The 17,039-nt window shown below is 39.4% G+C and overlaps 1 protein-coding gene across 1 annotated transcript in view; it reads right to left on the bottom strand.

The window, feature by feature from the left end:
• Positions 1-17,039, bottom strand: part of Fbxl7 (F-box and leucine rich repeat protein 7) — a 334,704-nt gene that overhangs the window by 228,749 nt on the left and 88,916 nt on the right. Inside the window, exon 2 of the mRNA XM_048368408.1 lies at positions 16,606-16,695. Within this exon, the coding sequence (XP_048224365.1) occupies positions 16,606-16,695 (90 nt within the window). The remainder of the gene's footprint in view (positions 1-16,605; positions 16,696-17,039) is intronic.

Genomic DNA, 17,039 nt, shown 5'->3' with positions numbered 1-17,039 from the left:
AAGCACGGATCAAAGGATTCACAGACTGCCTTGTTAAATTGAAACTCCTTTGTACAACCACTTAAAGAGAATAAAAATACTAGAATACAATTTAAAAAGAGTATTAGCCAGGCTTCTAGGCAGCCTCCATATATGCTATATTCTAACCTTTGAGACACTGTGAGAGATAGTATTTATCTCCATTTTGATGGACTCAGACTCAGCTTTGCATATATGCCACAAATAAAGAGTCAGTTTTCAGGACAAGGCAATTTTAGTCTCAGCTTTAAATACCTTAAAGATATGTTTGGACTCAAAGAGAATCAAGCTTAGATTCCATAATTTGGGGACCTGTGACTATATTACAATGCTAGAGATAAAGAAAACTTCACTAGGGCTGGGGATATGGCCTAGTGGCAAGAGTGCCTGCCTCATATACATGAGGCCCTGGGTTCGATTCCCCAGCACCACATATACAGAAAATGGCCAGAAGGGGCGCTGTGGCTCAAGTGGCAGAGTGCTAGCCTTGAGCAAGAAGAAGCCAGGGACAGTGCTCAGGCCCTGAGTCCAAGCCCCAGGACTGGCAAAACAAAACAAAACGAAACAGACAACTTCACTAAAGAATTATTCAACACTTATTTTCTTGGTGAGAGCTCTCTAATGACAACAAAAAGCCACACTCCTGCATACACAGGGAGACCTGTCTTTGAAAGTGTGAGAGTGGGACAAAGAAATGTAGGGACAAAGAGTGAACAAATACAGCAGTGCTACTCATTAGATTCTATGTGGAAAATCAACTGGTTAGTGGGGACAGAAGGGAAAAACTGGGAGAGAGTGAGGGAAGGGGTGATAGGGCCCCTAAAGATACTCAATACCTGACTTACATAACTGTAACCCCTCTGTACAAAACCTTTATAATAACAATAATAAAGAAAACTTAATTTAAAAACAACACATTTTGGATTACATACTACCGCAGGCTAACTGATTCTGTCAGGGAATACTACAAGGCAAAGAATTCAAGCTGGCTTAGATAACCAACTGCATTTTTCAGTTGGAGATCAGAATTGGGGGAAATTATAGAGCACTGTCCTTTCCTTTCATGTACTTTGTATTATCACCAATCACGACCTGCTGCTCTCTGCAGTCGTGGCCTGTGTTTATTCGGCCTTCTGTAAAAGTTCTTAGTGTTCACCTTTTGTTTCTGCAAAGCAGAGTCGGGATGGCATGCAGGATGAGGGCTTAGAAGGATCAGCTGTGCATCTCTGCTTGCTGGGCCGAGTTAGGATTCTGAGAAAGGTCATTGCCTTAAAGGTTAAAAGTTATCTCCACATGGAAAACGTGTCGTGTCCTGTCTCACCACTTACCACATCCGAGCAACTCCCCTGAAACATAGCGCTGTTCAAACCTTAGTGTGGTCAGGGTCGCCTGGAGAGGTAACTTACACACAGCTTAGGGTATGGCGGTCCATGGATGAGACTGCGATGCTACCTTCTGTTAGAGGCCCTCAGATCGCTACGGGGTTCCGCTGGCTTTCCAAAGTCCAGAACGGTCCCGGATCCCACTGTGAAAGCTCATGGAGCGATGGCCAATGTTCGCAAACTCTGGCCCTTTCATGCGTTTGAACTTGACCCCACATGTACGAATGACTGCTGCATGGCCTACTGCATGGCTGCTTCTCACGTGAAAATCCTGAATCAGCTCCTCTGGGAAGCTTCTGCAAGATTTCTCCTTCCCTGGGTCCAGCTGCCCTTTGCTCTCAGCATACCGTGGTGTCTATGTGTCACATTACATTAAATGACAGACCTCCTTCATTTGCCCTTGCCAGTGCAATGTTCAGTCTTCTAGAGGGCATGTTTGGCACTGAATGCACCCCCTTATCCTTGATGCTTGCAAAGAACCTGACCCAGAGTATGTGTTAAAGCTAGATGGATACATCAGACTTAGGCTCTGATGCCAGAGTACTTGTCTAATCTTTCAAGATCATATAATTGGCTCATCTGTAGTTCTTTCAGTGCCTTATCTTTTGAACGACCCGGTCTTGTTGCCTCCTACTGGCTTTCATGACTCTTTTTATTCATGGTATCACTTCAGTGAAGAAAGGGGTCCAGAAAATGATGCCTTAGTTTGGACTACTGAGAGCTGCAGGGTACTAAGCAAGGTACTTATTCTCTCTGCTTCAGCCTTTCATTTCTGAAATGGTTGACATAACAGTACCTACCTCATTGGTTTTGAGGTCCAGTGAATGAATGCCCATAATACCCTTACAATTGTGCCTGGCACAGACAGAACACTGTAGGGTGTTAGCCGCTCTATTATAGGCCCTGCAGGACTGATTGACCTGTTTCTTGTTAGTGAAAGAATTGTACATAATTACTCATGCTGCTCTGTTACTTGTCACTGTCTCATGCTTCATACATGTTTCCTACTTAACTTGCTTATATAACTTCAAATATGATGCTTTTTGTTCACGATGTTCTGCTTTTTATTCTTGTTTGTCTCCTATCATTTGTGCTTTTGTTCCTCCGATACTGCCTCTAGAGTGTTAGTATTATTTTTCCCTTGACTCTGTGCCTGCCTTTCCCTCCTTTATACGAGCTCTAAAATCTGAGCTCCTAGGAGAGCCGTTCACACTAGCTCCAAAATCTAACCGTTGGAAACTGTCTCAACTGTATCTGTATGGTCAGAATTGTTTATGATGTTATTCTTTTATAGCCTCGCCAATCATCCATTTTTCTAACTTCTCAGAGAGAACACTACCCACAAAGAAAGTCTGAACTGATCACACAGTATTTATTAGCAGAAGGAGTTTCCATCACAATTACATGAAGCTGGGTCACGCATGGGTTAAACACTCCCAAAAAGGAGTAAGAAGAGGAAGAAGAAGAAGAGGAAGAGGAGAAGGTAGAGGAGCAGCAAGAGGAGAAGCTTTCTGTTTCCTTCTCCTTTAATCAAAATGAAATTGTACAATTTATAATTTCAAAAATGTGGGTTTCTCATTAAGTATAGAATATGATGTGCTTAATTATATTTCCCTAATTCTTTCTGACAGATACGTGACTTTTGAAAAAATAGAAGTATATTTTAACCTAATTTCAAAACTCGTGAGAACAAAAACTGACAGAGAAGTTGCTATAAGTTTTATACAAGAAAAGGCAACACAGAGCTCCAAGTAATCAATAGCCACATATTCAAAGAAAAGGATTTAGCATATTTTCAGAAGATAAAGGAATGAATACAAGTGGATGTATTTTGACTTAAAGGAGCACGTTCACATTGCATATACTAATTTATAAATGACTTACTGCTAGAGTCTATTCTTTTCCTAGTATTAGTCGATCACAAATTAATCTGTGTCACTGACTTTGCACTGCTAATGCAACCATAGAACACAACACTTAATATGATATGTGTGTGTGTTTGTGTGTATGTCAAATAAATACTGGCATGATTTTATAAAGGAGTAGTCATGTTCTGGGTGTCAGGGGTTCACACCTATATCCCAGCTACTTGATCTTCATCTCAGCCAGTAGCTAGGTGTTGTGGTGCCTGCCTGTCATCTGAGCTACAGCAGGAAGCATTAATAGGAGGATCATCAACTAGGCAGAAATTGAGACCTGGTCTCAAGTCTAATTAGAGCAAAAAGTAGCTAGAGATATGGCTTAATCAGTGGAGAGCCTGTTTAGCAAATGCAAGTCCCTATATTCAATCTCCAGTTTGGCAAAAAAAAAAAATTTAAAGAGCAGTCATGTTAAGGATATTAATAAGCCATTGAAAACAATTGTCATATGAAGGCCCTTATTGATCATATATTAAATGATCTGATACAAATGAGGAAGCCCTAAAAACTTCAGCACATACCACTGTAGGTATTGCTTTTCTGTGAAGAAAGCCCAGAGAAGTCAGGAGAGACAGAGAAGGATGACAAGGCCCAAGATTTCCAGACATGCTTCTCAGTCTCTGTGATGAAAGAGATCAGAGTTTCTTAAAACTTTCAACTCATACAAATACTTTGTTGAATGCAATGAAAATGAAGAGAAAAATGAAAGCAAGAGAAGTGACACCAACAAATAAAATGCCATTTTGATGTATAAAGTTGCAATAAAAGGTACCAACCACTGCAAATCTGTCTTTCTCTGATGCTGATGACAGTTCCCAGACTGTCACTGACCACACTTGGGTTATCGCTCTTCCACTAGGAGTTACTAGGACAAAGTGTAGCTGAAAATAACTAAAGAGAGCAGTGGCTATCATTGTCACTTCTTGCATTGCTCTGCTGGATCACACACCAGCACGCGTAAGTCTGTTCATCTATCAGTCCTTCCTTGTCTCCTCCCAGCTGTTAGGAAAACCCACTGCCTTTCTGTGGCCTAGAAAGTTCTACCTGAATTCTTCCTTGCCTACTACTCTACATTCATCATGTCTAACCTCTACATGTTGCAAATATTCAGGGTAATTTCTCACAAGTCCCCAAGCAATGGAGCTTTGCTGCATGTTGTTCTATCTTCATGATATCCTACCCCACTTCTTCACTGTATAGATAAGTGGCAGCTGAAATCCATCAAAATTTGTCCCATGAAATAAACGAATTAAAGCCCTCACCTCTCAAATCTAGGTGTTTCTGTGACTGAGTATTCTACTGTGGCTGAAGTGAGGCTGTTTTGCTTCTGAACCCAGTCCTCAAGAAACTAGCAATGTCTTCTTTGTTCCTTGGGAAACTCTTCCTGGACCCTGGCATCCTATATGACATCTGTTTAACCAAGTATAATTGGCGAAGTTACCGTTAGGTGCTCTGGCCCACAGTAGCTAAACCCAAGGAACCAGCCATCCCTGGTCAGATTCAAGAACATACCATTGGGCCTTAGGAATGACCTATCCACTTAGCACATACCACCAGTGACCCTAGCCCATACCACCTGCAGCAAGAGAATCAATACAGCCATGAGAGTTATTATTGAAAGAAAATTGTGAGACAAAATGAGTGGTATTTTGAGTAAGTAGGTGTTAATATCCTCATAGCAAGATTAAATGGTTATATTATTGTTAAATTTAAGTTTTATTGTAAAAGTGGTGTACAGAGAGAGGGGTTACAGTTACATAAGTCAGGTAATGAGTACATTTCTTCTTGAACAGTGTTACTTCTCCAGCTCAGTGAATACATTACTAATGTGATAAAAGGTCTTTTGCAGATACGGTTCAACATGCAGAGATGGTGAAGTTATCTTGGTTTACTTGGCAAGATGAAGGAATCATAAGAATCCACATAAGCAGAAAACTAAAGGACCAGACGTTGAAAGAGGCTTGAAGACACAGTGTTGCTCTTTATTCAGATAAAGGAAGGTCTGGGGATCAAACTGGAAAATACCAGCAAGGGCTTGTCCCCCAAGCCTGCAGAGAAAACATCTTGTCAAGCCTCTTGATTTCAAAACTTTAAGACCCACTGAGAGCAATAGATTTAAGTAATAGATCTAAGAGTAATAGATCTACGTAATATATTTTTGTTGTTTTATGTCACCAAGTTGAGTACTGATTTGTTACTAAACTCCCATGATACATTTGAGTCATGTGTAATGCAGCAGTAGACTACAGACACAACGTTTCCTGCAGTTCCATCTCCATGTACAGGTACCATCACAGAAGTTATTCACCTTGCTAATTAATCCCTGTACATCATTCAGTTCTAACTTTAAACCTTTACTTCTTAGCATGTATGAAAGGATAGACTCCTTTGCAAGGTTATTAGGCATGATTAAAAGTTCTGGAACATCAGTTCAGAAGCCATTTTCTTCCATGAATGAATCCTCAGTACTCAAGTGCAATGCCTGATTTCAGGAGTGAGCCATGACTAATGAAATGAACATGAGTGGCACAAAATTATGCAAAAAAACCTGAAACCTTAGAAGTAAGTGTACATAGAAATTAATAACATGATATTGAAAGTGGTTTCCTAAATGGAAAAAATAGTCCCAAGAATAGAAAAATATTTTGAAATGTTTCTTTAAAAACAAGTCATTATTGTATAGAGGGATACTAGATATCTAGGTTTTAGGTACTGGACATAAAAATACTAATCCTTATCCAAAAACTGATGGTTACTTTTGCAATGTAATAACTAAATTGTGGATTACCCCACATTCAACAAAATTCTAAGAACAAAAATGTGCCAAAGACACATTTTCAGCCTTTGGAAAGCACCAACTTGAAGACTCTTTATTGGACTGTATTGAAAACACACACATGTACATACACACAAAACTATAATGTTATCCTTCAGTAATAACTTCTAATAGCATGTTGAAATAGGGCTTTTTAATCTCATTATTTTCCAAATATAATCCTATGCACAGAAAACTTTACTACAAATGCTGTATTTTTTGTACACAGTTTCTCACACCATTTAACATTGTGCTCTACAAATGGCGATCTGATATGCAGATGTCTCAAGAAATGTTTTTCTAATGTTTTATGTTAGATATGCTTGTATATATCTAAACAAATAAAAAAATCAAGACTGTAAGAGTAACTTCTTATGATAAAATTCCAAGGTCAAATTTTACACACAGTTTTAAGACTCTTGGTTCACATACATTAACACATCCTTCACGTAAAGAATATTTAAGGAAGTTAAAGAAGATCAAGTACCTGTATATTTGCATAATCATCTTATAGTTTGCATAAATTAATATTACAAAAAGAATTTCTCTACACAGAATGAGATGTAGGTAACAGACCTCTTACAGTTGTGAAATCTGTAATCATATGTTCATGTTGAGTAAGTCTTCAGAAGTCGGATTTAGCTGCATCTGTTTAAGTTGGTGACTACATAAAAGTCACCTAAATAAATAACTTCAAAATGCAACTCCTGAATGATTTCTATAGGAAATCTACCCACCATGCTTTCTGGAGACACAGGAAGTTTTGCTCTTGAAGCTGCTATCCTCTAGAGCTGCAAACAAATGCCTAGCTCCATCATTTCATCATTTCCTAAACTATCTCCTTGCTCATCCTCCAGGATATTCCCTCCTTTCAACTCAGAATCGCTCTTCTGGGCAGAAAAATGTGGTTTCCTAAAGCCTAGAACTGAAAATCCACATCCAGCTAATCAATCAGAGTCACTTGAAGAACAAATGTGTACCAGTTGTCTCATCGTGAAAGATAGTAGCAGCTATATACAACCAAAGCTTCTTGGTTATTTCTATATTTATTATATGACTATCTGTGCCCACAACTCTTAAATTGTCTCTAGATTATTTACAAATAATATCTGAACTACTCAGAGGTAATTCCTTTTGCCATGTGAACTTTTATTGATTTATCTATTTATTTTTAATTTTATTTTATCTTTAGATAGCTGTACAAAGGAGTTACCATTCCACATAGTAGTATATAAATACAGTGAATCTTGATTGATGCCATGTGCCATTCCTAAGGTCTTAAATGCACAGGATATGAAGAAAACACCCTTTGCAACTTCAGTGCTTCTCTCTCCTTATTTGCGAATCAGTCTAACAGCCTTGGGAAGTCAGAGACATCCTGAGGAAGTCAGTTTATCCTCAGGATGTTAATCCCTAGGCAGAAGTAAACAGACACATTAACCTGAATTTTAAGGTCAGACTATGTCCAGGGCAGTAAAGTGCAAGTGTTTTCAACATCAGATCATTTGTCCTCAAACGTTCACATTTCCTCTTTACTAAAAAGTTGGCTTTTCAGTGGAAAAATCTTCCAAGTGCCCAGAAGGCAGATCATGAGTGCAGAATGAGGATTGTCTCTGAACTCACAAATGATATGGGATCCTCCGAGTCCCTATAGTTCAAAGAGTATGAGCCTATCCACAAGACCACACAGGGATCTGACCAGAAGCTTCCACAGTCCCCCATAGGGATCCATCCCAATTTCCCTAATTTGCGCACACCCTGGCTCATAACACCAAATCTTCCTGGTGCCCTTCCCCCTCCTGCTCACACAGCAAAAACTAAGCCCAGGCCTTCCATGAGTTCAGCCCACCCTGTACACACACACACACACACACACACACACACACACACACACACACACACACACACTTCAGTCCGCATTTTCTTTCTACTCTGACTGGGGCTCTTCTTAATTCCAGTTGGAGGCCACAGTTGACCCTAGCTTGAGTTACCAATGGATTGTTATTCTGTGTCTATTTCCTCTGCAAATAGCTATCATTCTGAAGGAAGAGGGTATTGCCATGAAATTAAATTCCTTCAGGAGACAAAGTATCAACTGGAATATTGCAAAGATGTTTGCCTAAAATTAAAGTGAGTGATGAAGACTCTGGGTGCTCACTCTACCTGAATCATTAAGAATCCCTACTTACTTTTGAAAATTCTTTTGTTTTGTGTGTGTGTGTGTGTGTGTGTGTGTGTGTGTGTGTGTGTGTGTGTGTGTGTGTGCGCTAGTCCTGGGGCTTGAACTCCAGACCTGAGCTTTTCTGCTGAAAGCTAACAACTCTACCATTTGAGCCACATCTTTATTTCTAGGTTGGGATTTTGTTTTTGTTTTTGTGGTTGTTGTTTAGTTAGAGATAAGGGTTTCATAGATTTGCCTGCCTGGACTCCTTTCAAACTTCAATCCTAGGACTATAGGTTAGAGCAATGTGTACCTGGCTTACTTTTAAAAATTCTTTTAGGAGAAAAAAACCAAAGTGTAGGGAGAAATTATCCTTTTCATTTCTGGTTTGTGACCCGTGCACCCCAGGAATGTGGCTTACTATAGGTATTTGAAATTGTACTACTTTCTGTAATAAACTCCCATTGTATACGTTGTTGAAATTATTGCCCCCACCAAAAACAAAAAAGATCTTAGGAATGATTCAAGTCTTCATTACAGACATACTTAGCTCTACTTAGACAAACCAGAACATTTATGATTAAGATATATCACTTAATTAGAGCTTTTTAGTAAGAAGGACAAATTAGGTGGAAGAAATAAACACAGAGGAAATACACGGGAGTTTTTTTTTTCCCTGACATAGAATTAGAATGCTAAAGATCAAAATTTTCTTTAAGATGGTATTTTAGAATTTTATCGTAGATTTCCAGCTCACATATCAACTGTATAAAACCTACAATGATGAGTTTTCCATTGCTTAATCTAATCCTGACATGCAAATTTGATTCCTTTATTTCACTGGGAAAACTGAATCCACTCTATGCTCAGATCACCAAAGGTATCTGGTGCAGTTTTTGTTTCTTTTAACCAGATACCAAACTGGCAATTGGGCAATGAGCTAATACTAATAATACTACCTTGATTATGAAGCAGTGACTTGCTAATTGGACTTGCAAAACATATTAAATCTCAACAGTTAGTGCCTTTGTAGTCCAGACATTTTAAGAGATGGTTAGGTTTAAAATCTGATTTCCTAAGGCAAAACAAACCTACACAGTAACCGGTCATCCCCTTCCTCATGCGAAGAAAAGAAGATCCCACTGGCACAGTGCTTACTTATAAATTTCTTCCTCTCCCAAAGTTTCACCCAGCATTCCAATTTGGATCAATGCCATCTTCAGTTATTTTAAAAGACGTTTCTTCAGTGTTACTTTCCCTTTCTATTTTTTTTTTCTTTTTCTTGCCAGCCCTGGGGCTTGACTAAGGGCCTGAGCACTGTCCCTGGCTTCTTTTGGCTCAAGGCTAGCACTCTGCCACTAAGGCCACAGCACCACTTCTGGCTTTTTTCTATATATGTGGTGCTGAGGAATCGAACCCAGGGCTTCATGCATGCTAGGCAAGCACTCTACCATTGAGCCACATTCCCAGCCCTGTCTTCCTATTTTTATTTGCCTTCTTATGTTATATGTTTTGACTCTACTTGCTCTTGAATGTCATTGGCCATGCTGTGAAAACAGTACCTTCCACTTGTGGCCATTTCTAACTAAAGAATAACTGTGTGGCTCTGTTTGAAAGGGAATATAATAAATTGCTGTTCAGTCCTTTTAGATTATATAGCATTTAGAGTGAATGCCATGAATAACGTCAGTATTAGCCTCATACTGTCTTCTGCGAGGACATATTAATGGCAAGTCGAAAATTGAATCCTCAATAGTTCATTGTGAAGGCACGGCCTGGAATATTGACTTTGTGCCAATAGTTCATTGTGAAAGCATGGCCTGGAATATTGACTTTGTGTTCTTGAACTAAGAATTTAAAGCTGACTCTGTATAAGGATCGGTATAGATTATTTTCAGTGAAAGACAATTAGGAGCTGGCATTGGAAAAGATACTTTTAGTAATTACCTTTGAAACACATTGATGGGAAGTTATAAAAATGATTTAGTATGAATTCTCAGGGACAAATAGAACAGGAAAGACCATTACCTAGGTGGGTAGTATTGATCAAAGTATGATCTGTGTATGTATAGCAATGTCACAGTGGATCCACAGATATGAATAGCAAACATACTTTAACAATTATGACAAAGAAATTCTCAGACTTGCATAATGATTATAGACCAAGTTCTGTGAATACATCTTAAAATCAGGGCTCACAGCCAGCCATCTTTGTCACTCACTAATTTCTGTGACTTTGTGCCACACCAATCCTGTCTGGGTCCCGTTTTCATCTTTCCAAAGGACGCATCGCTACCTACATCTCAGGAGATGTGTGAGAATGACAGGAGGTCAAACGCAATCATGCTCCTGAAAACACTGGCAAAGGCTTAAAAATGTGTCCCAAAACATGTCTTAAATCTGCTGGACAGTTTAAGAAACTAAAGACTTCTCGGGGAGCAAAACCCATCTTGAGGGAAAAGCATCATGTATGCCTTTGTGTAAAGTGAGTGATTTGTGTAAACTTTTTTTGGAAAGGAGAATCAAGAAGTAAAAAGAAGCCAATCTGAGGAAGGCAAAGTAGATACAAACGAAGCCATATGTCCGAGCATTTTGAAAAAAAATGTCGCTCTACTCAGCACTGGCCTCATTTGAGTACTGAGAGCCCATAAATATGTAAATAAACTGGTGACTTTAGAACCCATGAAACAAATATCAGTAAAAGTTCTTCACAAACCAACTGATTTTACATGCCCCTAATGAGAGATGTAAAGATTTAAACTTTCCAGGAATTAAACAAGCAATTTCACATTGCAATATGAAGTAAATGGATGAAAACATGACTGCAAAATGACAGGCTGGTTCAAAGATAGTGTCTTTAAAGTGTCTTCCTCTTTTCTCCTACCAGAAGTCATGATCCATTTGGGTTCAACAACCTTTCTGAAGTTCCTCCTCACCACCTGCCTCAACCCTGAACCCAGCTAAAAATAGACAGCCAGAAGCCAAGGGAACAAGACCAGAGAAGTAAATACGTTCCTATACAGAAAAAGTTAGCTTCCGAAGAGGCTATCTTCATTTTAATTTGTTCAGTTCTAACCCAAACAATATTGCACCAAATTTTTCTGTGCCCTGGCTATTTCTTTGTAAAAATGAATGTATTAGATCAGATCAGAAAACTGGCAAGGCTTTCTGAGTGTCTGAATCCTGGGAGTCCATAGCTGTCTAGTGTGATAGCCATTGTTTCAAAAACCAGCCCTCCCTTCTGTAACATGTGTCAATATCCAAACTTGAATGTGTGTAAAGAGCAGCTGAGTGATGCTAACACTTCATCAGCCAATTAAGTATGACCTGGGAAGTAAATGCTCAGGGCAGGTGGAGATGTTGAGATGCCACACTTAAAGCCACTTCCTGCTACCCTTTTGTCCTGTGGAAAGAAGTGCAAGAGCAGCTTGCTGTTTCTAAGGAGTATGTTCATGTTCTGACCCAGTGCAACAGAGTCTGCAACTGATTCACTCCACGCTGGTGGCGTCCTTCTCCACAAGCATGCGTTAGAGGTGACCTTCACTGCTGAAGGTCAATGGGAATTCTTTGCAGAACACCCCAGAGGTTTTGAAAAAGAAAAAAAGAAAGATTTAAAAAAATGTGGAGAAGAAAGAATAGCAACACAACTGGAAAGAATTATGTTGTCTTACAATGTTGGAATGCAGATTATGCTGAGAGGGGAAAAAAACAGAAAATTTCAACAACAAAAAAAGGAAAACATCCAGCTTTCTACACATGAACCCAAACCCTCTACAGTGTCAAGAAATCATAAACTTAAGCTGTCGTAAGAAATACAATGGGCTGTAGAGAAATCCTGTACTACTTATCAGGGAGAAAGAGCCTTGCAGGATACCAGTTCCTTAAAAGGGGTGTGGTGTTAGACGTGCAAGAAAACGATGCACGAACTCTTCTGTGAGGCTTTGGAACAGAACTCTTTTAGCAAGTCACAGGTACCATTCCCAGAGGGGAAATTTTTCATTTTTCCTCCTCATCGTAGAACATCCTGACACTGCTTCAAAGTGTTGCAACCCACCTAGTACAGGTATGATCGTGGTTGTCAAAAACTGCAGAAAAACGCAATTTTATCCTTTAGAATATACATCATTTTTACAAATCAACATCACTCAGACCTCTAAGCTGAGGATTGTATATGTGTTCCTTACAGGCTCCATGAGATCAGAGGTGAGAAACCAGGACAGGATAAAAGGGCTAAAGAAAATCATCTTAATCCGCTAGAAATCCACGGGAAAATCAGTTTCCACTCTGCTAGTGCTTTCTTAACATCAAAGTTTAAACGTTGTTCTTGAAAACAGCACGAAGGGACCCAGAAGTACACTTTTTCTTGAGCTCCTCTATAGTCTGGATAAGAAAGCAAGGATTAGCCATTTGAAACGGTGGTTCACGCTTTTAATCCTTCCTACTCAGGAAGCTGAGAACTAAGGATCACTGTTCAAAGCCAGCCTGGGCAGGAAAGTCCATGAGACTCTTATCTCCAATTAACCACCAAAAACAAAACAAACAAACAAACAAAACCAGCCAGAAGTGAAGCTGTGGCTCAACATAGTAGAGCATAAAGGTTCAAGGACACTACACAGGCCCAGAGTTCAAGCCCCAGAACCAGCACCAAGAAGGAAAGAAAAAAAAGTCAGGAATTACTTTTATTTCTTTCCAGAGTATTATCATTACATTGAGTACCAGAACACCTAAAATCTGAGCTGAAGCCAGACATGATAGCTCATACTTACAATCCTAGCTAGGTGGAAGGGAAAGATAAACTCTTGGGTCAAAACCAGCCTGTGCAAAGAAAAGTTCGCAAGTCCCTATCTTAATGGAAATGTCTGGGTACAATGCATGTATCCATCTTCCTATCTATAAAAGAAGCATACATCATAAATAAGTGATCATGGTCTAGGCATCCCAGGCCAAAATATGCAGAAGCAAAACACAAATAGCAAAAAAATGATAAGGTGTGGCTCAAGCAGTAGAGCACCTAACTAGCAAGCACAAAGTCCTGAATTCAAACCTCAGTAGAACAAAAACAAAGCAACAAATTTAAGCACAAAGGTTTGAGACTCTCAGGAAATGCTAAGAAAAAAACCTGAGTTGGCAATCTGTGATTTTTCAGAACTTCATGACAGAAACCGCAACATATCTGTAAGCTCTAAGCAGGTACCATACACTAGAACAGGTTATAAAATTACTGAGCTAGTGATAAATTTGGTTTAAATCCATAAGAAAATGGCTTTTCTTTTGAGACAGGATCTCATTGCATAGCGTTGCCCTGGAAACCATAATTCTTCTGTTTCAGTATCTCAATTGCTGGAATTACAGGTATGTGCACAATGCCTGGGTAGAAAGTGGTATCTGTGGTCTAGTAGGAGGGCTGTGTCCTTCCTGAGACTCCTGTAAAAGTTTTATACACCTTCATTTTGTGATTGTAAAATCACACCTATCGTGCACTGAAGGTTTTTCTAGCGGGAAAAAGCAGTGGGCAAAGCCACTCAGTAAAGGATGGGGAAGCATCTTGCAGTCAGTCACCCAGAGACAACTGCATGGAGACACAGTGCGTGGAGACACCACTGTGTGGAGACACACTGTGTGGAGATACCACTGCCTAGAGACAACTGCATAGACACACACTGTGTGGGAGACACACTACATAGAGACACAGTGCATGGAGACACCACCGCCCTATGGCACCATTACATGGAGATACCACTTAACTGACAAAATTGGTGTGGCCTACTATACTTCATCTGGAACACTAGCCTAGGAACACCCCCCCCGCCCCCGTGCAGCAAATCATCCTGAAACACACGTTTTTTTGTAACTAAGACTGACCCCAAGGTTGCTTTTTAATAGTTAACATATTCATCGATTCAAAATCTACAACAACCTGGATTCATATTCAAGACTAAGCCAAAGCTAACCCAGCCTTTAAAAAATACTTAGAGAGGTAAGGGAATGGATGATGTCTATCATAGGATTGAGGCTTTTCCCCTGAAAGGAAATCAAGAACGAAACCCCACACTCCTTTTTGAATGTCCAGTTGGTAAACATTTGGTTTCATGTGAAGATCACATTTCCTGTTTTGCTTTTCTACTCCTTCCCTCAGGATGACAGGAAATATGTCATTGCAAACGGTGCCAAACATTGCCTGGAACTTCACCTCCTTCCAAAGAAAGAAAGGCAAAAAAAAAAAAATGAAAACTTAAAATTCCTATGTAGTTTATTTTGAAGCATAAGAGGCGTAAATATGTACCACTATATATAAACATAAGCAGCGTCATTTGCATATACTCACAAACGTATTAATTAAAGTAGGGTATACTCAGGGGAGGATTCCATGGGTGCAACTCCTTCCAACAATGAACAGTTTAACAAAATAAATACCAGGAAATGATGGTGTGTTGTCAGGAGAAGGTGAGGTCAAGGGGAGGAGGTAGACAAAGAAGAGAGGAAAAGCGGGAGAATGCAGTCATGATATTCGATGTACACATGTGAAAATGAAACTAGGAAAAATGAAGGGATGGGTGGGGTTGGGAGAGATTGGGAGAATGATGGAAGAGGTGACATTGATGAAGAGCATCGTGCTCACAAACTGACACGTTGAAATTAAACCCCTTTGTACAACTACTTTAAGATAATTTTAAAAATTAAATAGATAAGAATAAACACTTTACTTTTTACTTATTTAGTGATGGTAGTAGATTGAAACTCAGTGCCTGGGCATTGTCCTTGAGTTTCTGTGCTCAAGGCTGGTTCTCTAACACTTTGAACCCCAGTTCCATGTCTGATTTTCTGGTAGCTAATTAGAGATAAGAATCTCACAGACTTTCTTACCTGAGCTGACTTTGAACCGAGATCATCAGATCTTAGCTTTCTGAGTAGCTAGAATTACAGTCATGAGCCACTAATGCCCAGCAAGCTTAATTTTTAAATACCTGAAATCCCATACTCCCTTTCTCCAACATTTGCAACAAAGCTCTTATAGAACTGTATTTTCTATTTTTGCAAAGGAAATTAAAATAAAAAGACCAAATATCTAAAATCCATTAACCAGATTTACACATTACATGAACTGAATTTCATCAATATCAGGCAGACAGTTAAAATGTGTTGCTACCTGCTGTGTTCCTGCACTGAAGAAAATACAGCAATCTGCCTGCTTCAAGTGTCATGTCGGTGACACACAAGAAGCAAGGGCAAGGCTTGAGAGACAAGACAGTATTGCCCAGTTAAAAGAGCTACTTATATGTTAGTCTGGGGATGAGATCACAGAAAAGGTAGCTTTGGGCTATCCAAAAACCAATCAAAACTATGCAGAGAGACTCCACCAGCAGGGGTAAGCCATCTTCACTAATGTATGGATTATTACACATATAAAGAGAAACCACAGAACTCATAGGCCATCATTATCCCACAAGTGAGCTTCCAAATGTGAGGAGCACCAGAAATTAAGGCTCAGAAACAAAACCTGGAATTTTCTTTCCACAATATCCTGTGCACATCAGGAAAAGAAGTTCTATACAATGTCATGAAAATCTGCTGACACTTCAAAATAAGTCCAAATGGCACTAAAGTGTACACTGGACCTTCACTACACAATTCATTTGGAAAGAATTAGTTTGTCCTGTTTAGCAAGAAAATAAAATCATTGGGTCAACTTTCCAGAAAATAACTACCAGAGAAACACTTAATCCTCACTTGAAAGAACGGTGACTTTCTACCGACAGGAAAGCCCATGAATCCCAACTTGTATGTATACAAATAGATCAAATTCTTCTGCAGGAATTCCAACAAGACCAATCTTGATATAAAAAGGATGCTTTTCTACTTCTTCTTGAAATAAGCAAGTAAATCTCCTTTGATACTGCCAACAACTGGTGATTCCTCAACCAACCCATCGGGGCAATCCTGAATTCAGTTCCAACCATGGTGCAGGCTCTTCACACACCTTTCAGTGCTCCTGTGTGGGGATCTACAATCATGTTTGCCATGCGGAAGAACATTATGGAATATCAGAAAGCTTCCCCTAAGTCAGCCTATCACATTTTCATAAAGGAACCACATTTGCTTTAAAATCCAGACATATAAATCCCATTGCAGCCACTTTAATGAACAGTAACAACAACACAACTGAAAACTTAGCAAATCCTATCCTTTCTCCTTTCTAATCATCTCATATGCTCCTACTCAGTAGAACAGAACTCAAACTCCCACATTTTCTTTGTCTTCCAAAATAGTCAGCCTTGTGAAAGGAGGAGATAATGCAAACCAGATGCCTACCTTCACTGGTAGCCACATTCTTCTGGGCTTTGGTTGGCGTGTGATCTGTACTTGAACTCACGTCGGATGAGATGCTTGAGCTGCCTTTGCCTGGAGAAAACAGTTGTAATTTCAGAAATGGTCCATGTCTTCCATGCAGTCCCACACCAAGCTACATCATTTGTTTTTGAGAAAGGAGCTACCATATCAAGAATGAACTTTATTAAAGGCTTTTGCTTTGTGTATTAATATCTTTGGGGAACTATCTGACCCAAATTAAAGCAGAACTAAAGCCCTCTTATAATATATTTTGACTATAAACTCCGGCAAGATTATCAAACATGGTCAGTTATGATCACACAATCTTACTTTGGCAGCCATGTTAATAAGAATGTACGTGTGGGGAACACATCTACTGCATTAATTTTTATTTGCAACTATAAACTATGTATTTC

Source organism: Perognathus longimembris, chromosome 19, assembly GCF_023159225.1.
Source record: "Perognathus longimembris pacificus isolate PPM17 chromosome 19, ASM2315922v1, whole genome shotgun sequence".
NCBI lineage: Eukaryota > Metazoa > Chordata > Mammalia > Rodentia > Heteromyidae > Perognathus > Perognathus longimembris.
Note: the sequence above shows the minus strand (reverse complement) of the source record. Positions and strands in the feature narration are given on the sequence as shown.